This window comes from Callithrix jacchus, chromosome 2 (assembly GCF_049354715.1).
Source record: "Callithrix jacchus isolate 240 chromosome 2, calJac240_pri, whole genome shotgun sequence".
In the NCBI taxonomy this organism is placed as follows: domain Eukaryota; kingdom Metazoa; phylum Chordata; class Mammalia; order Primates; family Cebidae; genus Callithrix; species Callithrix jacchus.
Window position 1 is genome coordinate 16,421,290 of NC_133503.1, and position 22,200 is coordinate 16,443,489.

The 22,200-nt window shown below is 48.6% G+C and overlaps 1 protein-coding gene across 3 annotated transcripts; it reads right to left on the minus strand.

Moving 5' to 3' along the window:
* Positions 1-7,804: 7,804 nt before the first annotated feature.
* On the minus strand, positions 7,805-21,264 carry LOC100405483 (putative speedy protein-like protein 3). Of its 3 annotated transcripts, XM_035292060.3 has the most exons (9): positions 20,993-21,264; positions 19,990-20,208; positions 17,513-17,728; positions 14,860-15,075; positions 13,651-13,709; positions 12,349-12,434; positions 9,501-9,669; positions 9,298-9,401; positions 7,808-8,463 (listed from the first exon to the last, which is right to left on the minus strand). In XM_035292060.3, exons 1-8 carry the CDS (start codon positions 21,099-21,101, stop codon positions 9,342-9,344), a joined length of 1,134 nt encoding a protein of 377 aa, XP_035147951.3. In that variant the 5' UTR covers positions 21,102-21,264; the 3' UTR covers positions 7,808-8,463; positions 9,298-9,341. The 3 variants fall into 3 exon arrangements, with proteins under 3 accessions (XP_078213972.1, XP_035147951.3, XP_078213979.1); XM_078357846.1 differs by having other exon boundaries at positions 7,805-8,463; positions 9,298-9,669; XM_078357853.1 differs by lacking the exon at positions 7,808-8,463 and having other exon boundaries at positions 9,259-9,669.
* Positions 21,265-22,200: the final 936 nt, after the last annotated feature.

Consider the following 22,200-nt stretch of genomic DNA (forward strand, 5'->3'; position numbering starts at 1 on the left):
AAATAAATTACCCAGGACCCGGCAAGCAGAAAAAGAAACCTGCGTTTCAATGGAAAACGAAGCACATTTGGAAGACCAGGTTATTTGAGTTCAACCCTGTTCATTATCTTTGAGGTATTTTACACCTCTTTGAAATTTGTAGGTGATTAATTCAAGTTATGTTCTGTCTGGTGGAAGTTGGTTGACTTCCCCCAATCCCTACCAGAGAAAATCCAGTTTTGACTGCATTTTCCATTTACATAATCATTTCAATATTCTTGATTTGCAAATATGTCTGTTGCTTAGATTCTCTCTTTTTTTACTTCTGAGACAGGGTCTCGCCCTGTTGCACTTACAAGTTCAAGGAATTCTGCCTCAGTTTCCCAAGTACCTGGGATCACAGATGCACACCACCATGGCCAACTAATTTTTGTATTTTTAGTAGAGATGGAGTTTCACCATGTTGGCCAGGCTGGTCTTGAACTCCTCACCTCAAGTGATCCACCCACCTCAGCCTTCCAAAGGCTAGAATTACAAGCGCAAGCCACCATGTCCAGCACTCGGATTCTCTTTTGATCTAGTTATAATAACTGCTGGTTTTCTCTCGAATTAAATACAGTCTTTAGCATGTGATCATTTTTCTGTCTGCATGAGTCATGATTATACCATCATGTTTTAAGGCTTTCCAGGTCTTCACAGAAGTCCCCAGTGGAATCACATGACTGACCCAGGAAAACCTCAAGACTGGAGTGCCTCATGAACATTGCAGCCCAGGTGAATCTTTTCTTGGCTCCGAGGAATAAGTCCAAAGTGCCAGTAGAAATGTGCTGTCTTCTTGTTTGTCGGTAATTTCCCTTCTACCAATTTTGTGTTTGACTTTGGTTTGAGTTTGTTTACATTGCTGGCATCACTAATTGGGAATTTGTTTGCTTTTGTTGTTGTTTTGAGACAAACTCTCATTCTGCCACCCAGGCTGGAGTGCAGGGGAGTGATCTTGGCTTGCTGCAACCTCTGCTTCCCAGGTTCAAGTGATATTTTTGCCTCAGCCTCCGAAGTAGCTGGGACTACAGACACACACCACCATGTCTGGCTAATTTTTGTGTTTTTAGTAGAGACAGGGATTTGCCATCTTGGCCAAGACTAGTCTCGAACTCCTGACCTCAGATGATCCACCCACCTCAGCCTCCAGAAGTGCTGAGATTACAGGCATGAGCCACCGCTCTTGGCCAGGAATTTGGTTTTATGGTCTGACCACATGGTGATATCTTTAAGGAGATTAATGTTTGCAGAGACCTAATCTCTATTGGGTGAGAGACCACAGAGTTTGATTTGTTAGTCTTTTCTATTTGTCTGTCTACTTTGAGCTGAAATCAATGAAGAATTTCATGCCTACTGGGAGGAGAAGAACTCTTTGATATCTGGACTGGTGAGTTTTTGCGTTTTTGTGTTTACTCTGGACTCATGTTTAAATTTTAGAATTGAAGCTCTAAGCTCTATTTCTTTGTATGTCTATGTGTCTGTAATTTAGAAAGGTCTTTTCCTCTGATTGTGTGTCTAATGTTTCTCCACCTTTGACTGGTATTAAAGTAGATATAGAGCTTGTTTGTTTTTGAAACAGGGTCTGACTCTGTCATCCAGGCTGGAGTGCAGTGTGTTGGATCAAAGATCACTGCAGCCTGAACCTCCTGGGGCCCCGGTGTTCCTCCCACCTCAGCCTCTTGTTGAGCTGGGACTACAGATGTGCACCACCATACCCAGCTAATTTTTGTATTCTTTATAGAGAAGAGGTTTTGCCATGTTGCCCAGGGTGGTCTCCAACTCCTGGGCTCAAGTGATCCTCTCACCTCAGCCTCCCAAAGTGCTGGGATTACAGGAGTGAACCAAAATATAGTTTTAAAAGGCTCTCTGTTGTGATGGCTTATAGAGCTACATAAGTTCTTATATGAATTGAATTTGCCTATATTCTTAGAAAAAAGGGAAATTAAACTTCTAATGCTTCCATGTGCTAGAAAAATATTTACTGAAACGAACTCAAATGTTTAAGGAATTCAGGTTCACATATAGTTCACATATATGTTACTGAGCAGTCAATGGGCTGCTGCCCAATGTGTACAGAGGCCAATACCATGGCTCCAGCTTTTGAGAAATAAAGCTTTTTTGGCCAGACGCAGTGGCTCACGCCTGTAATCCCAGCACTTTTGGAGGCTGAGGCAAGCTGATCACCTGAAGTCGGGAGTTTGAGATCAGCCTGACCAACATGGAGAAAGTCCATCTCTACTAAAAATACAAATTTAGCTGGGTGTGGTGGCCATGCCTGTAATCCCAGCTACTCGGGAGGCTGAGGCAAGAGAATCGCTTGAACCCAGGAGGGCTGCAGTGAGCAGAGATTGTTCCATTGTACTTCAGCCTGGGCAACATAGAAGGAAATGCTCAAATCTCAGTTTCCCAGCTGGGGGCTGTGTCAGGCTTTATAAGCATAGGGTAATGAGGTGTGATTTGATTGGATCTTGCAATGAAGGAATGCTGGGAGGAGTGATCTAACTGGATCCTGCCATGGGGTGATACCAAAGCTCAATCTGATTGGATCCTGGCTCCTGTCATGGAATATCTGCTTTTTACGCTTCTTAAATCAGTCTCAGCTCCTCAGTCCGAGCCCTTAAGTTCCACGCAGTGGTTGCACGCTTGGTTAATCTGGGCACGCTCAGAGTATGTGACCGTCAGCCTGGGAGTCCATGGCAACTGAAAAACAACCGACAACTTCATTACATAAAAGTCGGATTGAGGCCTGAAGCGGTGCCTCATGCCTGTAATCCCGGCACTGTGGGAGGCTGAGGCGGGGGGTTCACTGGAGGTTCTCCTTACCTCAAGAACCTGAGGTAAGGAGAGACGATGTTTTGCCACCATAGTGAAACCCTGTCTCTACTAAAAATACAAAAATTAGCCGCGCGTGGTGGCGCATGCCTGTAATTCCAGCTACTCCGGAGACTGAGACAGGAGAATTGCCTGAACCTGGAAGGCGGAGGTTGCAGTGGGCCGAGATCGCGCCACTGCACGCCAGCCTGGCGCCTGGCGACAGGGCGAGACTCTGTCTCAAAAAATAAATAAATAAATAAAAAGTTGAAGTAGATTTGGTCTGATGCAGTTACCGATTTTCAAGCCACGCCCCGAATGCCCTGCCGACACATTCCACTCCTCATTCATGAGGGAAGAGGGATGAAGGTCATGTTTCTGTATCTACTTCATGCTGACGGGGGGCACTGAGTCCCCTAAAGTTAGAGTAATCAAATTCTTAGGCTGCTGAGTTCAAATGAATTTTGGGGTCCCCCGGAGTTGCTGGAAGGGCTGGTATTGTTGTTGCAATACAGACTGAAGATGGAAGTGTTGGCGCCTGGAGGAAAAACAGCTTACCATCAGTTTAATATATAGGACTGAAAAGTAACAGGAGAGGCCGGGCGCGGTGGCTCAGCCTATAATCCTAGCACTTTGGGAGGCCGAGGCTGGCGGATCACCTGAAGTTGGGAGTTTGAGACCAGTCTGACCAACATGGAGAAACTCTGTCTCTACTAAAAATATAAAATTAGCCAGGCGTGGTGGCGCATGTCGTAATCCCAGTTACTCAGGAGACTGAGGCAGGAGGAATGGAGTGAGTCCGGAAGGTGGAGATCTCAGTGGGCTGAGATTGTGCCATTGCACTCCAGACTGGGCAACAAGAGCAAAACTCCGTCTCAAAAAAAAAAGGAAAACAAAGGAAAAGTAACAGGGAACAATGGCCACTAGGGCCCCCAGCAGAGGAAGAAACCAGGTGAGGTGTGGTAGAGGGGACTCGACTGCCTTCTAAATCTCAGTGGTTGGCTGGGTGTGGTGGCTCATGCCTGGAATCCAGCACTTTGGGAGGCCGAGGCAGGCAGGTCACCTGAGCTCAGGAGTTTGAGACCACATGATGAAGCCCCATTTCTACTAAAAGTACAGAAATTAGCCAGACGTGGTGGTAGTGGTGGCCTGTGCTGTAGTCCCAACTACTCAGGAGGCTGAGGCAGGACAATTGCTTGAACCCAGGAGGCAGAGGTTGCAGGGAGCTGAGATTGCACCACTGCACTCCAGCCTGGGTGACAGAGCGAGACATCATCTCTAAATAAATAAATCAATCTCAGTGGATGAACTACCCTTGGTATGTGGTTTGTCTCTGTGTCTCCACCCAAATTTCATGTGAAATTCTAATTTCCGATATTGAGGGAGAAACCTGGTGGGAGGTGATTGGCTTGTGGGGGCCGACTTCCCCCTTGCTGTTCTTGTGATAGTGAGTGAGCGCTCATGGGATCTGGTCGTTTAAAAGTGTGTGGCCCCTCCCCCTTCACTCTCTCTCCTGCTCTACCATGGCAAGACGTGCTTGCTTCCCCTTTGCCTTCTGCCATGATTGTCCGTTTCCTGAGGCCTCCCGGGCCACGCTTCCTGTACAGTCCCCAGAACTGTGAGTCAGTCAAATCTCTTTTCTTCATAAATTACCCAGTTTCAGGTAGTTCTTTATTGCAGCATGAAAACAGATGAATGGACGCTTCTGGTTGAAGGAATGCAGCCATTCTGATTGTTTGATTATTTCCTTTATATGAACCTCTATTTCCTAGGAGGTGTTTCTCCAAGTGCAATGGGAGGTATTGGTGACCGCACATACCCCTCAGTGTTCTGCTAGTAAATAGTTTAAGGTTGATTAGCGATCTCCTGCTTTTTCAGTCTGGCCTGGACTGAAAAGGTAACTGGTAAAGGTATCAGTAAGCACCAGGAGGTATGGAAATCCTCCAGGAGCCACAGGCATCACATTGAAGTCCATTTGCCAGTATTCCCTGGCACAGTTCTTCTGAATTGTACTGCCTTGGCCAAAAGAGATATGGGAGAGGCTGGACACAGTAACTCGTGCCTGTAATCCTAGCACTTTGAGATGCCAGGGTCGGTGGATCATTTGAGGTCAGGAGTTTGATACCAGCCTGACCAACATGGTAAAACCCTGTCTTTCTTAAAGTATAAAATTATCTGGGTGTGGTGGTGTGTGCCTGTAATCCCAGCTATTCAGGAGGCTCAGGTGGAAGAATCACTTGAGTATGGGAGGTGGAAGTTGCATTCCAGCCTGGGGGAGAGAGAGAGAGAGACCCTGTCTCAAAAATAAAGAGGTATGGGAGGTCTGGTTGGAGCATTGATATTCTGATGATAGACACAGTTGTCAGCCGCTTTATCTATTATATTGTTTCCTTTCATCATGGGGTGCTTATAATGCCGACAGCAAGCTGTGTCCCGCCACCTTCCCGTAGTGTAAGAAGTCATGGACGTCTTTTACAATAACCCGGTTCACATTTGCAGGCACTCATATCCTGCCTCTTCTATTTAGGGGCCACCTTATGGAACTCAGGTGATATCTATCTCCAGTGGCTTTTAAAATCCCCCAGGCAGGGACAGGTGCAGTGACTGACACCTATAATCCCAGCACTTTGGGAGACTGCGGTGGGTGGATCACTTGAGGTCATGAGTTCAAGGCCAGCCTGGCCAACATGGTGACACCCATCTTTACTAAAAATCCAAAAAGTTATCCGGGTGTAGTGGCAGGTGCCTGCAATCCCAGCTACTTGAGAGTTCCAGGCAGGAGAATCACTTGAACCTGGGAGGCAGCCATTGTAGAGCTGCGATACCCCATCCCACTCCAGCCCGGGGAACAAGAGTGAAATTTTGTCTCAAAAGAGAAAAAAAAGAAAGAAAAAAGAAATTCCTCAATGGAGTACCTCGCCTTATTTTATAAAGAGCTACTGAAGGAAGCAGAGACATTTGGAGGACTTCCCCACCCCTGCAGCTGTCTTGGCTATGGCTTCTGAAATTTACTATTTCAGTCACCCCGCTGATGACCTTGGCAATGGACTGCAGTTACCTGTTTAGGCCTTTCTGCGGCCCAAATCAACAGTATTTCTGTTGCACCTTTGATTCCATGTTATTTGCATTTAGAAGGCCCCCCCCCCTTTTTTTTTTAAGACAGAATTTTGCTCTTGTTGCCCAGGCTGGAGTCCAATGGCATGATTGTGGTTTATGGCAACCTCTGCCTCCCGGATTCTAGGGATTCTCCTGCCTAAGCCTCCCAAGTAGCTGGGTTGACAGGCATGTGCCATCATGCCTGGCTTATTTTGTATTTTTATAGAGATGGGGTTTCTCCACGTTGGTCAGGCTGGTCTCAAACTCCCAACCTCAGGTAATCGGTCCTGCTCAGACTCCCAAAGTGCTGGGATTATAGTCATGAGGTCCCCTTTATTCCAGATCATCCCATGGGCATGGACCACAGAGATTGCATCTTGTGAGTCTGCAGAAACAGTAAAGGCCTTGTCCTGTCTTAGATTCAGGTCTCGGGTTCATGCAGATTTTCCCGGCCCTTTGTACTGAAGTCCCTGTGGGAGGCTCTGGGCTGGTTTCCTGTAGGTAGAGAACTTCACGTCCTGCCCTTCACTGGCCTCTTTTCACATGGCTTCCTTTTCTTCTTCAACCACATGTCTATTATTAAAACTCTGGAAGTCAGCCAGGCGCCGTGGCTCATGCCTCTAATCCCAGCACTTTGGGAGGTCAAGGCAGACGGATCACTTAAGGTCTGAAGTTCGAGACCAGCGTGGCCAACATGGTGAAACCCTGTCTGTAATATTTACAAAAATTAGTCGGGTATACAGATGGGTGCTAGTAGTCCCAGCTACTCGGGATGCTGAGGCAGGATAATCGCTTGAACCCAGGAGGCAGAGGTTGCAGTAAGCTGAGATCGTACCACTGTACTCTACCCTGGGCAAGAGAGCAAGACTCTGTCTCTACAAACCAAACCAAAACAAAACCCTAACTTGGGATTAGCCTTTTCTTCTAATTTTTAAAAAAATATTAAGAAAAAAAGAGATGTAGCTGCTATGTTGCCCAGGCTGGTCTTAAACCCCTGGCCTCAAGTGATCCTCCCTCTGTAACCTCCAAAAGTGCTGGATTATAGGTGTGAACACTGTTTCCAGACTTATGTTGTTTCTATATATATATAAAAATACAGAATTATCTTCCAGAGCCAATAAATATGTTCAAATAACCAAAACCTCATTAAGGAAAAATGTCACTTGATGGCAAATAAGCCATCTGGAGCAATCTGATTGCACTCACTGTGAAGACGAGAAAACTTCATGTTTATTAGGTTTCCCAGGAGATGCACAGGTTCCCTTGAAAACACACAGCTCATGGCCTCCTTCAAAACACACATCCTCTTCAAGGTAATTTACAAACAGGTCAATAGAAGGTAAAAAATTACATCTGAATTCTCACATTTCAAATCATACACTAAACATAAAATCCAAATTTATTTTTACAAGAATTTAGGGGAACCACCACTTAGCTATACAGGTAATAGATATATTAAGTAAGTATCATAGATAAAAAGAGGGCCCGCGTCAGGAGTACGTGTAATAACAGATAAAAATGTTGGCAGATAAAAGCTTTAGGATAGAAAGAATCCTCTCTTAAAAAGGAAAACAAAATTGTATATAAAATTGTATTTATATATACATAATGGCTATAATACCCATCACACAACTTTATAGAAACAGCATCTATTCAAAAACAGTATTTCCAAACTCTTTAAATAAATGTAGTAATAATTCTATGCCCATCTTTTTCAAAATAAACCAATAAAATGTATAGTATATATTAAACATATTACAATATATCTAAGACATGTTAAAAATCAGCACTGAATTCTCTCACAATTCAGTAACAAACACTAAACAGGAAATAAAAATTTCTATTAGAAGATTTACGGGAACTACCACATAGCTATAAATATAATAGACTATCATGTAAGTATCATAGACAAAGAGTGCTCACTTCAGGAGCACATATCATAATAGATAAAACAATTTAATAAAAGATTTAGGATAAACAATTCTTTCTTAAAAAAAGAAAACTATATTTCTGTATATGTAACAGCTATAATTCTCATCAAAAACTCTACAGGAACAGCAAGCTTTCAAAAGTAAAACAATTTCCAAACTATTTGAAATAAACGTAGGAATAATTCAATGGCCAACACTTCCAAAACCACAAAAATGCATAGTATGCATGAAGCTACCTGTTACAATCCGATGGCACTCATACTTTACAAATAATTCTGTGCCAATCTGAGCGCCTGTACTGTGCCCTCAGATGCTCCTGGAGAGGCTGGAATTCAGCAATATAAAAAGGGAGGTGGTGCCGCAGGAAGGGGTGGAACCAGAAACACCCCTGGTTTCTCACTGTCCTCCACGGACTCCTAGAAGTACCGTCTCCCCGCCCCTCCACCCCTAGGAGGACAGCGTGGTCACGCTATTGAGGTCTTTCTAGAACAGTCCAGGTTCTTCTAGATGATCTGCACAAATGGCTCCTCTCCTCCTTCCTGGTGTATGTCATTAGCATTGGAATAAACTTCGTGCTGAAAATCCGCATCTCCCCGGGCCCGGTGTTCTGGAAGTGAGAGAGGAGGTCAGGCTTCAAGGTAGCAGTTCTCTAGGAAGGTCATTCACGTCTCATGTCAATTCTAACTAGAGTTCAGAGCGATTGATCAATCCAGTTTCATCTCCTGCCCTTAATTCTCTAGCCTGCTGTTCAATTGTGATACGCACACTTTGGTCACCCCGACTCCAAAACTCACTTAATACACCCATGGCCATCCCCAGTTATCTATTTCCTTGCCGGGACTTTGTGTGGGTCTGCTCAGGGAGTAGAGCACCCTCAGACAATGTGGCTTTAGACTTCATCACATGTGGGCCTTTCATGTCACTTAAGATCTAAACTGGTAACCAGGCTAGATACGGTTCTAATGTGACAACATCACGAACCACGAGTCCCGGAGCCTAATCCATAATCCTGCTTCCTAATGTTGAAGTCTTATGCTGAATCCTCAATGTGGTTAGCTGCACAAGATGTAAACCGAATCTTCACTGAATCCTCAACCCAAATAGGTCATTCAAGTGTGTCAGTCCTAATGAACCTCCCGGAACTCAGTATTTCTGATGAATTTTGAGACAGGGTCTCACTGTGTCGACCAGGCTGGAGTACAGTGGCAGGATCAGGTCTCCCTGCAGCCCCAGTGTCCCAGCCTCCAGCAATCCTCCCTCCTCAACCTCCTGAGTAGTTGGGAAGAGATGCCTCCCACATCACCCAGCTAATTTGTGAATTTTTGTGGAGAGTGGATCTTGCCAAGTTGCCCAGGCTTGAAGCTGGATCAAGCAACTGGGTTCCTCAGATTTCCTAAATAGACACAATATTCTGCCTTGACTCCGGGGGATGCAGACATACCTTCTCTCAGGCCGATGACCTCAGGCCTCCACGGTGCTGTAGTTCTATAAAAAGTGGGCACGATCTCGTGCCCACACCCAGTGCTCTGGGTCATAAGCCTGGATCTGCAAAAACAAACGCCCCTTGAGAAAATGGGGATCCCTCCATCCCCTCATCCAGCCTCCAACCACCAGATTCCTCTCCACCTCCCCACACCCACCCACCTCCTCCAGCTCCTCTGGGGAAACCCAAGCCCTGCAGCACATGGAACAGAAGAACTGGAACCGAAGCTTCTGGAATAAGCGTCGCTGGGAGCGGTCCTTCCCATACAGGAAGTAGAAGATGGCTTGTTTGGGGCCCTGGTTGTCCTCCTCCATGTCATTGGCCAGGTAGCTGGGGGCAGAAATCAGACTGCTGCTCAGGGGCACCACCAGGAGAGACCTCTGGCTGAGGTCAGCTTCCCAGAGAGGAGGGTGGGGTACCTTAGCTCAGGACTGGCACCCACCCTGCAGAGAGCCATGCCTTCCTCAGGAGGGCCCTGCTGGACAGATGCCTGCTGAAGGGCACCCCTCACACCTTCGGGATGGAGACAAAAAGCCAACTGGTGGCCAAGAGTGGTGGCTTAGGCTTGGAATTTCAGCACTTTGGGAGGCTGAAGCGGGTGGGTGACATGAGGCCAGGAGTTTGAGACCAACCTGTTGAACATGGCGAAACCCCATCTCTACTAAAAATACAAAAATCCCCTGGTGTGGTGGCACACACCTTAGTCCTAGCTACTCCAGAAGCTGAGGCACAAGAATCACATGAACCCAGGAGGCCGAGGTTGTAGTGAGCTGAGATAGGTCTGCTGCATTGTAGCCTGGGAGACAGAGCGAGACTCTCTCTCAATAAATAAATAGGATGGGAGTGGTGGCTCATGCCTGTAATTCCAGCAATTTGGGAGGCTGAGGCGGGTGGATCACCAGGTCAGGCGATTGAGACCATCCTGGTTAACACAGCGAAACACCGTCGTCTGTACTACAAATACGGAACATTAGCTGGGCCTCGTGGTATGGGCCTGTAGTCCCAGCTACTCAGAAAGCTGAGGCAGGAGAATTGCTTGAACCCGGGGGCAGAGGTTGCAGTGAGCCAAGTTGGTGACATTGTACTCCAGCCTGGTTGATAGAGCGAGGCTCCATCTCAAATATATATATATAATTTAATAAATACATAAGTAATTGTCCAAGTGTGATGGCACAGCCCTATAGTCTGAGCTAATCAGGAGTCTGAGGTGGGAAGATCACTTGAGCCCAAGAGATGGAGGCTGTAGTGAGCTCTGATCTCACCACTGCACTCCAGCTTGGTGGACAGAGCGAGTTTCTGTCACGAAAAAATAAAATAAATAAAATACATTGATATTTTTCCAAGATCCTGCCTTCTGTAGGCATCTAGTCTAATGGCACTGGGAGAAATCAGGGCAAAAAACCTCATCCCAATGTCACATTATAATAGGATGTCACTGGTGTGCTACGGGCATACAGAGGTGGGAAGATAAGGGAAGGCATCACAGAGGCTGTGGGGTGAACTGATGTCAAGGAATGGGTGCTTCCCTTCAGAACCACACGTGTGCAGGACCCCAGACAGAAAACACACATGCAAAGTCGAGTGGCTGGCGTTTGGAAGGAGCGGTGAGACCAAGCCAGGAAACACCAGGATGGGGAGCCTGTTTGGCTGCAGAGAGATTGTAGAGAGGGTGGAATTGGCACTGTGGCCCTGGCCTCGGTTTCAAAAGACATCAGCTAGGGAAGCTGTTCAGGTGGGCAGTGGGGGTCGGACCTGTGCTTTGGAGAGATGTTCCAGCTGCACCAGGAAGCCCCCTGGCTTGGGGACAGGCTCCAGGAGACCCCAGCAGGGAGCATTTGTCAGTGGATTGGAGTGAAGTGAGGGGACCTGAACTGTGGCCTCTGTCATGGGAACCCTGAGGAGGACGATGAACCATTGCATGTGGGGTTGATGTGGGAAGGAGAGAGACAGAAGAACCAGAAGTGGCTGTGCTGGGGGAGGCGTCGTGTCTGCTCCTTTTTCTCTCCCCTTAGGAGGGGTGGATGGTTCCTTTGGTTTTATTCTTTTACTTTTAAACTGGCATTTGAGTTTGGTTTTGCTTTGAGAAAACATCTTGCTTTTTCACTGAGGCTGGAGTTCAGTGGCTTAATTAATCGTAGCGTACTGCAACCTCTGCCTCCTTGGTTCAAGCAGTTCTCCTGCCTCAACCTCCTAAGTAGCTGGGATTACAGGTTTACATCAGCAGCCCCAGATAATTTTTTTTGTTTTTTGAGACATAGTCTTGCTGTGTCACCCAGGCTGGAGTGCAATGGCGTAATCTTGGCTCATTGCAACCTTTGCCTCCCAGGTTCAAGCGATTCTCCTGCCTCAGCCTCCTGAGTAGCTGGGATTACAGGCACATGCCACCACACTTGGCAAATTTTTGTATTTTTAGTATAGGCGAGGTTTGACCATATTGTCCGGGCTGGTCTTGAACTCCTAACTTCAGGTGATCTGCCTGCCTTGGCTTCCCAAAGTGCTTGGATTACAGGCATGAGCTACCGCACCTGGGCTGAGTTTGTTTTCAGAAGGAACAGTCTAAGAAGGCCATTGTATAAGCCTATCTTGTTTTTACACAGAGTAAAGAGGACAAATAGGTGAAAGAACAGGGCCGGGCGCGGTGGCTCACGCCTGTAATCCCAGCACTTTGGGAGGCCAAGGCGGGTGGATCACGAGGTCAAGAGATCGAGACCATCCTGGTCAACATGGTGAAACCCCATCTCTACTAAAAATACAAAAAATTAGCTGGGCATGGGGGCGCAGGCCTGTAATCCCAGCTACTTGGGAGGCTGAGGCAGGAGAATTGCCTGAACCCAGGAGGTGGAGGTTGCGGTGATCTGAGATCGCACCATTGCACTCCAGCCTGGGTAACAAGAGCGAAACTCCATCTCAAAAAAAAAAAAAAAAGAATAAACGAGAGGTTGGAATCCGACTTGCCCTGCTCTCCCAGGGTGTTGGATATTCACAGATAGGAGGGAGAAAAGCACTCACAGAGCCAGGAAGAAATGAATGCGTTCGTACTGCCAGGAGAGGAGGCTGGTGCGGCTAAAATATGCTATGACCATGGCCCGCAGGTACTGATGGAGAGAAAGGAACACAGAGAGGGAGAGGTCACATCTTGGAAAAGGCAGATTGTGCAATGGGGAAATGGGGGCAGGGGAGGGTTTGCCCATCAGAGAAGGGACCTCAGCGTTGGGGTGACTGTGCTCATTGGGAAATAGTGAGGTGGAGGGGTATTAGAAGGTCAGATGCAAATCCGAGAAGCTGGAGGAAAGGATGTCGGTGATGCTCCCAGGATGGTGAGCTCCCATGGGACCTTTGCAGGGAGTGTGTCTAGGTTGGCTGGCGTCAGGAGGGTCTTGTGTGTGTGAGGCAGAGAAATGTCCCAAAGAGCTGAGAGTGGAGGGGCCGGGAGCTTCAGGGGGTCGGCCAGACTGCGGCCCAGGGCTCAGATCCCTAAGGACTCCTGCAGGGGCCACTTACTCTGCAAGAAACCAGCAGAGTCCTGAGGGAGATGCTGACAAATCATAAAAAGACCAAGAATAGCTGGGAGTGGCGGCTCAAGCCTGTGACTCCAGTACTGTGAGTGGCTGAGACAGGAGGATCACGTGAGCCCAAATTTGAGAACAACCTGGGCAACATAGCAAGACCCTCTTTGTCAAAAAATTACAAAAATTAGTCAAGGATGGTGGTGGCATGTGCCTGTAGTTGTAGCTACTCGGGAGGCTGAGGCAGGAGAATTGCTTGAACCCAGGAATTAGAGGCCACTGTACTTTATCCTAGAGAGCAGAGCTAGTCTCTGTCTCAAAAAAAGCAAAAAACAAAAAGCACACACAAAAAACCTGGGTTGGTGCCAAGACTCAAGACTGTGGGAGGTGGCTGGGCACAGTGGCTCATGACTGTATTAACAGCACTTTGGGAGGCCAAGGCAGGTGGATCACCTGCGGTCAGGTGTTCAAGACCAGCGTGGCCAACATGGCAAAACCCTGTCTCTACAAAAAACACTAATATGAGCCAGGCATGGTGGTGCACGCCTGCAATCCCAGCTACTAGGGAGGCTGGCAGGAGAATCGCTTGAACCCTGGAGTGGGAGGCTGCATTGAGCCAAGATCGGGACACTGCCCTCCAGCCTGGGCAACAGAGCAAAACTCTGTCTCAGAACAAAATAAGACTGTGGAGCATCAGGTGGGAGCTGGTGGAGGAGAGGGGAGTGGAACTGTGGGTGTGGAAGCTGTGCCCTCCCCCAGGCTGTGTGTTGGAACAGGAACACAGTTTCGTGGAGAATGACCTTACCTTGTCGGATGCCAGCAGATATGTGTCCCAGGCCAGGAATTTTTTCACGACAGGATCCTCTGTGATTAGAGAGCAGATGTTAGTGTGAGAAGCAGAAAGGAGTTTCCATGGGAGAAACAGGGTAGCCAGGAGAACTGCGCCTCCCTGGGGAAAGTCTCAGGATGGTGGCCGCAGGTGAGGTGGATGGGAGAAGAGAGAATGACTTTCACTGGGCAAGGGAGAGAGGCTCCCGCTCTGAGACTGCCCTGAGAAGAGGCCAAAGGAGGCCCTGGGTGTGAGAATCTACCGGCTGGAGAGCTGGGAAGAAGGCAGGATGCCCTCCCCGCAGACACGCAGGGACCCCTGCAGAGTCAGAAAGTCATTCCCATCGTTTCCTCCTGAGACGGTCACCGCAGGGTGTGACCATGGCCTTGGCATCCCCCTCTAGGGATGGAGATACTTAGGTTCAGAAAAGTCAGCAACAGACATTACGTTTCTGAGGGCACAACTGAAACTGCTTTCTTTGTTTTTTGATCTTGTTTTTCTTTATTTTTTAAATTTCCTTATTTCATATGGCATCTCACTCTTTTGCTAAGGATGGAGTTCAGTGGTGTGATACTGGCTCACTGCAACCTCCCCCTCTGGGGTTCAAGCAATTCTCCTGTCTCAGCCTCCTGGATAGCTGGGATTACAGGCATGTGCCACCACACCAGGCTGAGTTTTGTATTTTTAGTAGAGACGGGGTTTCGCTATGTTGGTCAGACTGAACTCCTGACCTCCTCAAACTCCTGACCTCAATCGATCCACCTGCCTCGGCCTCCCAAAAGGCTGGCATCACAGACATGAACTACTGTTCCCGGCCTTGGTTTTCCTTCTTTGACAGGGTTTTGCTCTGTCACCCAGGCTGGAGTGCAGTGGTGCCGTCATAGCTCACTGCAGCCTCAAAGCCCTGAGTTCAAGCGATCCTCTTGCCTCAGCCTTTCAACCTCCTGGGATCTCAGGCATGAGCCAGGCACCTGGCCTGAAAGCAAGCTTTCTGACCCCAATCGCAGACCTTGATCAAGTCTAGCTGAATCGTCTGTGGCCTCCTAAGTCCCTCATGAGTGATCACTTCTGAGTCCTCCCACATGGAGAGCTCACCCACTGGGGGGCATATATTTCCCACGGGAAAAGTATGGTTACGGGAAGTTTCCTCTTTTTTGAAAGAACGGGATTGGCGTGTCCTCCTACCAAGCAGCCTGTTGAAGGCCTGGTGGTGCTCAGGGAGCACGGTTGACACTCGCCGCCACTTAATTTTCATCTTGAGCCCCTGAAGCCTCTCCAGCACCCAGGTCTCCTCAGGCTCGGGGGTGTGCTCCTTCCCTGTCTCCTTCTCTGTCTCCTCCTCAGATTCGTCCAACCACTCCCTCTTCCTTTTATGGCAAAGGATCCAAGGCGAACTGGGACCTTCCCAAGGAGATGAGTAAAGAAAGCAGGCCACCGTGTAATGCTTCTGCAATTGATCACCTTAGACCCCGACCCAAAACCCCAAAGCACTCTCCATCCTCCCCGGCCCCGCAGACTCTTGGCTTTCCCTTGCTGAACCCCATGTGCCTCTCCTCCTCCTCCCCATTCTTCCATCTGTCTGTCCTCAGAACGCTTCCTCATTTCCTTCTCTGGTCCCTGGCTCTCTGACCCCATCTTCTTTTTGTTTGTTTTTTGAGACTATCTTGCTTTGCCACCCAGGCTGGATTGCCCATTGTTGTGGTGCAATCTCGGCTCACTGCAGCCTCCGTCTCCTGGGTTCCAGTGATTCTCCTGCCTCAGCCTCCCAAGTAGCTGGGATTACAGGTGCCCACCATAATGCCTGGCTCTATTTTGTACTTTTAGTAGAGACGAGGTTTTACCATGTTGGCCAGGCTGGTCTCATACTCCTGGCCTCAAGTGATCCTCCTGCCTTGGCCTCCCAAAGTCCTGGGGTTACAGGTGTGAGCCACTGCACCCGGCCCTAGTCCCTCCTTTCTTACCCCACACACTCCCTCAGATGTTCCTTCCTGACTTCTGGGTCTTTCTTTCTTTCTTCCTTTCTTCTTCTTCTTCATTTTTTTTTTTGAGACAGAGTCCCACTCTCTCATATAGACTGGAATGCAGAGACGCAATCTCAGTTTACCATAACCTCTGCTTCCCAGGCTCAAGAATTCTCCTGCCTCAGCCTTCCAAGTAGCTAGGATTACAGGCATGCACCAATACTGCCTGGGTGATTTTTGTTATTTTAGTAGAGACAGGGTTTCACCATTTGGGCAGACTCATCTCGAACTCTTGACCTCAGGTGATCCAACTGCCATGACCTCCTAAAATGCTGGGATTACAGGCATAAGCCACCGTGCCTGGCCCCCTCTCTTCTTCTTGGCCAATCCTCTCCCATCTCTCCTTCCTCCAGTCCCCTCACCTGATGGTTCTGGCACTTCATTATCCATCACCTCCGGGAGGAGTACCCTAAGGTGCTAGGCTGGGGGGCTCCTCTCCTCAACCTGGGGCTGAGGTTGACAGCTGGCCATGATCTCTCCCAAATTCTGTTCCCTCCCATGAAACCTGGTCCCTGTTCTGTCCAAAGCCTTCATCCAGTCTGTACTAGGACCCAGAGGAGTGCATTCTCTAGGTCTCAAGGCTGGGGAGAAGTCGGGCGTGGAGAACCGCTCTGAGAAGATGCTGTTGTCCACCTGAGCTCCCAAGCACCCACGGAGTTCAGTCTTTCCAATCAGGAAGGTTGGAATTGCAGATAATTGGTCATTCCAACCTGGCCAACAGTTTAAAGAAAAACATACAGGTGAGACACAGTGGCTCACACCTGTCATCCCAGCACTTTGGGAAGCCGAGGAAGGGAGATCATGAGGTCAGGAGTTGGAGACCATCCTGGCTAACACAGTGAAACCTCATCTCTACTAAAAATACAAAAAATTAGCCAGGCATGGTGGTGCTGTCCTGTAATCCCAGCCATTCAAGAGGCTGAGGCAGAAGAATTGTTTCCACCTGGGAGGCAGAGGTTGCAGTGAGCCAAGATTGCACCATGGCACTCCAGCCTGGGCATTAGGGCAGACTCCTTCTCAAACGAATGAATGAATGAATAAATGAATGAGAAAAGTCATCAAGGGACATTAAGTTTCAGACAGAACAGCTAAACTGCTTTCTTCATATTTTTGATTTTGTTTTCCTTTCTTTTATTGTTATTTATTTTTTGGAGACAGACTCTCACTCTGCCACTCAGGATAGAATACAGTGGTGTAATCTCAGCTCACTTGCAACCTCTGCCTCCTGGGTTCAAGCAATTCTCTTGTCTCAGCCTCCGGAGTAGCTGGGATCACAGGCATGCACCACCATGCCCATCTAATTTTGTATTTTCAGGAGAGATGGGGTTTCGCCATGGTAGTCAGGCTGGTCTTGAACTCCTGACCTCAGATAATCTACCCACCTTGGCCTCCCAAAGTGCTGGGATTACAGGCATGAGTTCTGCACCTGGACTTGGTTTTTCTTCTGAGACAGGGTTTTGCTCTGTCACCCAGGCTGGAGTGCAGTGGTGCAGCCATAGCTCACTGCAGCCTCAAAGTCCTGAGTTCAAGTGATGTTCTTGCCTCAGCCTCCCAATGTGCTGGGATCTCAGGCATGAGCCACCATGCCTGGCCTGAAAGCAAGCTTTCTTATCCCTATCACTGACCTTTATCAAGTCTAGTCAAATCGTCTGTGACCTCCCAAGTGTCCCTCTGTAGTGATGCTTTGGATCCTGAGTCCTCCCACATGGAGAGCTCACCTACTGGGGTGCATTTCCCATTGAGAAAGCATGGTTATGGAAACTGTCCTCTTTTTTACAAGAACAGGATTGGAGGTGCTTTCTGGGGTGTCCTCCTACCAAGCAGCGTGTTGAAGGCCTCATAGCGCTTAGGCAGCACGGGTGACACTCGCTGTCGTTTGAGCTTCATCTTGAGCCCACACAGGGTGTCCAGCACCCAGGTCTCCTCAGGCTCAGGGGCGCGCTCCTTCTTTATCTCCTCCTTCAGCTCCTCCTCAGATTCGCCTGACCAGTCCCTCTTCTTTTGCCAAGGAAGGAAATTAGGCGGGCTGGAATCTACCCAAGGAGATGAGTAAAGAAAGCAGGTCACCGTGTAATGCTTCTGCAACTGATCACCTTAGACCCCGACCCAAAACCCCAATGCACTCTCCATCCTCCCCAGCCCCGCAGACTGTTGGCTTCTGTGAGCCATTTGTCCATCTTTCTCCCTCGCTGAACCCCATGTGTCTCTCCTTCTCCTCCCCATTCTTCCATCTTTCTGTCCTCAGAATGCTTCCTTTCCTTCCCTAGTCCCTGGATCTCTGACTCCCTCCTTTTTTTTTTTTTTTATTTTTGGTGAGATTAAGTCTTTCTCTGTCACCCAGGCTGGAGTGTAGTGTTGCCATCTCGGCTTGCTGCAAACTCCATCTCGTGGGTTCCAGTGATTCTCCTGCCTCAGCCCCCCAGGTATCTGGGATTACAGGTGCCCACTACAATTCCCAGCTCATTTTTGTATTTTTTGTAGAGACAGGATTTTACCATTTTGTCCAGGCTGGTCTCAAACTCCTGGCCTCAAGTGATCCACCCGCCTTAGCCTCCCAAAGTGCTGGGATTACAGGTGTGAGCCACTGTGCCTGAGTCCCTTCTTTCTTCCCCAATACCCTCCTCAAGTGTTCCTTTCTGATGACTGGGTTCTTCTGTCTTTTTTTTTTTTTTTTTTTTCCACACAGGGTCTCACTCCCTCACCCAGACTGGAGTGCAGTCACAGGATCTCGGCTCACTGCAACCTCCGCCTTCCAGGCTCAAGCGCTTCTCCTGTCTCAGCCTCCTGAGTAGCTGGGATTACAGGTGTGCAGCAGTATTACTAGGATCATGTTTGTGTTTTTAGTAGAGATAGGGTTCCACCATGTTGGCCATGCTGGATTCAAACTCCTGACCTCAGGTGATCCACCCACCTCAGCCTCCCAAAGTGCTGGGATAACAGGTGTGAGCCACTGTGCCCGGCCCCCTTCCTTCTTCTTAGTCAATCCTCTCCCATCTCTTCTTCCTCCAGTCCCCTCACCTGATGGTCCTGGCACTTCATCATCTACCACCTCCAGAGGTGGCACCCCAAGGTGCTAGGCTGGGGGCTCCTCTCCTCAACCTGTGGCTGCGGTTGACATCTAGCCATGATCTCTCCCAAACTCTGTTCCCTCCCACGGAACCTAGTCCCTCTTCTGTCCAAAGCCTTCTTCCAGACTCGACTAGGACCCAGAAGAGTACATTCTGTATTCTCAAGGCTGGGTAGCAGTCGGGAGGGAGTGGAGAACAGCTCTGAGAAGATGCTGTCGTCCACCTGAGCTCCCAAGCGCCAACAAAGTTCAGTCCAATCAGGAAGACTGGAATCTCTCATGTCACTGGTTATTCCAACCTGGCAGCCAGTTTGAAGACAAACATAGGAGGTGGGCGTGGTGGCTCATGTCTGTAATCCCAGCACTTTGGGAAGCCGAGGCGAGCATGAGGTCAGGAGTTCAAGGCCATCCTGGCTACCACAGTGAAACCTCGTCTCTACTAAAAATATAAAAAATTAGCCGGCATGGTGTGATCCTGGCTTGTAATCCCAGCTACTTGGGACGCTTAGGCAGGATAATCGCTTACATCCAGGAGGCGGAAGTTGTAGTGAGCCAAGATCACACCATTGCAGTCCAGCCTGGGTGATAGGGCAAGACTCTGTCTTTAAAAAGCAAATAAAGTCAGCAAGAGACATTAAGTTTCAGAGCGCACAGCTGAAAGTGCTTTCTGTGTTTTTTTATTTTGTTTTTATTTCATTTTTATTTTTATTTATTTTTTGGAGACAGAGTCTCACTTTGTCACCCAGGCTGGAATGCAGTGGCACCATCTTGGCTCACTTGCAACCTCTGCCTCCCTGGTTCAAGTGATTCTCCTGCCTCAGCCTCCTGAGTAGCTGGGATTACAGGCTTGCGCCACCACCCCTGTCTAATTTTTTATGTTGAGTAGCGACAGGGTTTCACCATGTTGGTCAGGCTGGTCTCCAACTCCTGACCTCAGGTGATCTACCCACCTTGGCCTCCCAAAGTGCTGGGATTACAGGCATGAGCCACAACGCCTAGCCTGAAACCAAACTTTCTTATCCCAATCACAGACCTTTATCAAGTCTAGCCGAGTCCTCTATGGCCTCCTAAGCGTTCCTCATAAGTGATGCTTAGGAATGTCAAGTCCTTCTGCATGGAGAGCTCACCCACTGCGGGACATATTTTTCCCATGTGAAAAGTATAGTTATGGGAAGCTTCTTTTTTAAAAGAACAGGATTGGAGGTGCTCTCTGGGGTGTCCTCTTACCAGGTGGCGTGTTAAAAGCCTTGTAGTCCTCAGGGAGCACGGGTGACACTGGCTCTTGCTTTAACTTAATCTTGAGCCCAGACAGGGGGTCCAGCACCCAGGTCTCCTCAGGCTTCTTCTCTGTCTCCTCCTTGGGCTCCTCCTCAGATTCGTCCGACCACTCCCTCTTCATGTTCCAGTAAAGGAACTTACTCGGGGTGCGGGGATCTACCCAAAGGACTGAGTAAAGAAAGCAGGCCACGGTGTAATGAATGATTCTGCAGTTGATCACCTTAGACCCCGACCCAAAACCCCAAACCGCTCTCCATCCTCCCAGCCCCACAGGCTGCTGGCTTCTCCCTTGCTGAACCCCATGTGCCTCTCCTCCTCCCCATTCTTCCATTTCTCCTCAGAATGCTTCCTCATTTCCTTCCCTGGTCCCTGGCTCTCTGAGTCCCTCTTTTTTTTTTTAAGACAGAGTCTTGCGTTGTCACCCAAGCTGGAGTGTAGTGGTGGCTTCTTAGCTCACTGCAGCCTTCATCTCCTGGGTTCCAGTGATTCTCCTGCCTCAGCCTCCCAGCGTGCTGGGATTACAGGTGTGAGTCACTGGACCTGGCCTGAGTCCCTCCTTTCTTCCCACACACCCTCCTCAGGAGCTTCTTCCCGACTTGTGGGCCCTTCCTTTTATTTGAAACAGGGTCTCAGTCTTTCACTCAGACTGGAGTGCATTGGCGCGATCTCGGCTCACTGCAACCTCCACCTCCCAGGCTCGAGCAATTCTCATACCTCAGCCTCCCAGGTAGCTGCGATTACAGGCACGCACCACTACCGCCCAGCTAATGTTTGTATTTTAGTAGAGACAAGGTTTCACCATATTGGCCAGGCTTATCTCTGACTCCTGACCTCAGGTGATCCACCCGCCTCATCTTTTCATACTGTTGGTATTACAGGTACGCGCCACCTCGCCCGGCCCTCTTCTTCTTAGTCAATCCTCTCCCATCTCTTCTTCCTCCAGTCCCCTCACCTGATGGTCCTGGCACTTCATCATCTGTCACCTCCAGGAGGGGGTACCCCGAGATGCTAGGCTGGGGGCTCCTCTCCTCAAGCTGCGGCTGCAGTTGACAGCTGGCCATGGTGTCTCCCAAACTGTGTTCCCTCCCACGGAACCTGTTCCCTGTTCTGTCTAAAGCCTTCTTCCACACTCTATCAGGACCAGTAAAAATGCGTTATCTATTCTCAAGGCTGGGGAGAAGTCAGGAGTGGAGAACCGCTCTGAGAAGATACTGTTGTGTACCTGGGTGTCTGAGCGCCCACAGAGTGTGGTCCAATCAGGAAGGTTGGAATCTCTGATGTCATCGGTCATTCCAACCTGGCTACCAGTTTGAAGAACAACACATGTAACTGCCAGGCTGGTCTCTTTTCCTGGAGATCCAGGGTCAATAGTGTCTGGATCTCCTGGGGTCAATGGTGTCCTTGGGTCAATGGTGTCTCCTGCCACTGTTCCAACCTCAGACCATTGTCCAAAAGCATCTTCAGGATCTCCGCATCCCTGTGTTCACTGTCCCAGCCCATGCCTGTAATCCCAGCACTCTGGGAGGCCAAGGCAGGTGGATCACAAGACCACCTAGGCCAAAACGATGAAACCCTGTCTCTACTAAAAATACAAAAATTAGCTGAGCGTGGCAGTGTGCGCCTGTAGTCACAGCTACTTGGAGGCCAAGGCAGGAGAATCACTTGAACCTAGAAGGCTGAGGTTGCAGTGAGCTGAGATCCTGCCACTACACTCCAGTCTGGGCGATAGAGTGAGAGTCCATCTCAAAAAAAAAAAAAAAGAAAAAAAAAAAAAAAAGAATTATGAGTCTCTAAGGACAGATGAGAAAACAACATTAGAAAAAGGTTCCCTAACTTACCAAACACAGAGACATTTCCCTGAGAATGGATCCAGTCAAACCTATACTTACTCCCAGGGAAAGTGTACATTGGAGTATGTAGGTTTCATTTTTACCTTTTTTTTTTTTTTTTTTTTTTGAGACAGAGTCTCACTCTGTCTCCCAGGCTGGAGTGCAGTGGCATATTCTCAGCTCATTAGAATCTTCACCTCTCGGGTTCAAATGATTCTCCTGTCTCACCCTGCCAAGTAGCTGGAATTACAGTTGCACACCACCACATCTGGCTAATTTTTTGTATATTAATAGAGAGAAGGTTTCACCATGTTGCCCAGGCTGGTCTCAA

Excerpts from the sequence above, each read along its gene's own strand:
- LOC100405483 (XM_078357846.1), bottom strand. The coding sequence starts at position 21,101 with ATGGCCAGCTGTCAACTGCAGCCGCAGCTTGAGGAGAGGAGCCCCCAG. Across the intron at positions 20,209-20,992 it reads TGAAGTGCCAGGACCATCAG|TCCTTTGGGTAGATCCCCGC; the intron begins GTGAGGGGACTG and ends TTCTTTACTCAG. Across the intron at positions 15,076-17,512 it reads GGCCTTCAACACGCTGCTTG|GTCCCAGTTCGCCTTGGATC; the intron begins GTAGGAGGACAC and ends CTCCTTGGGAAG.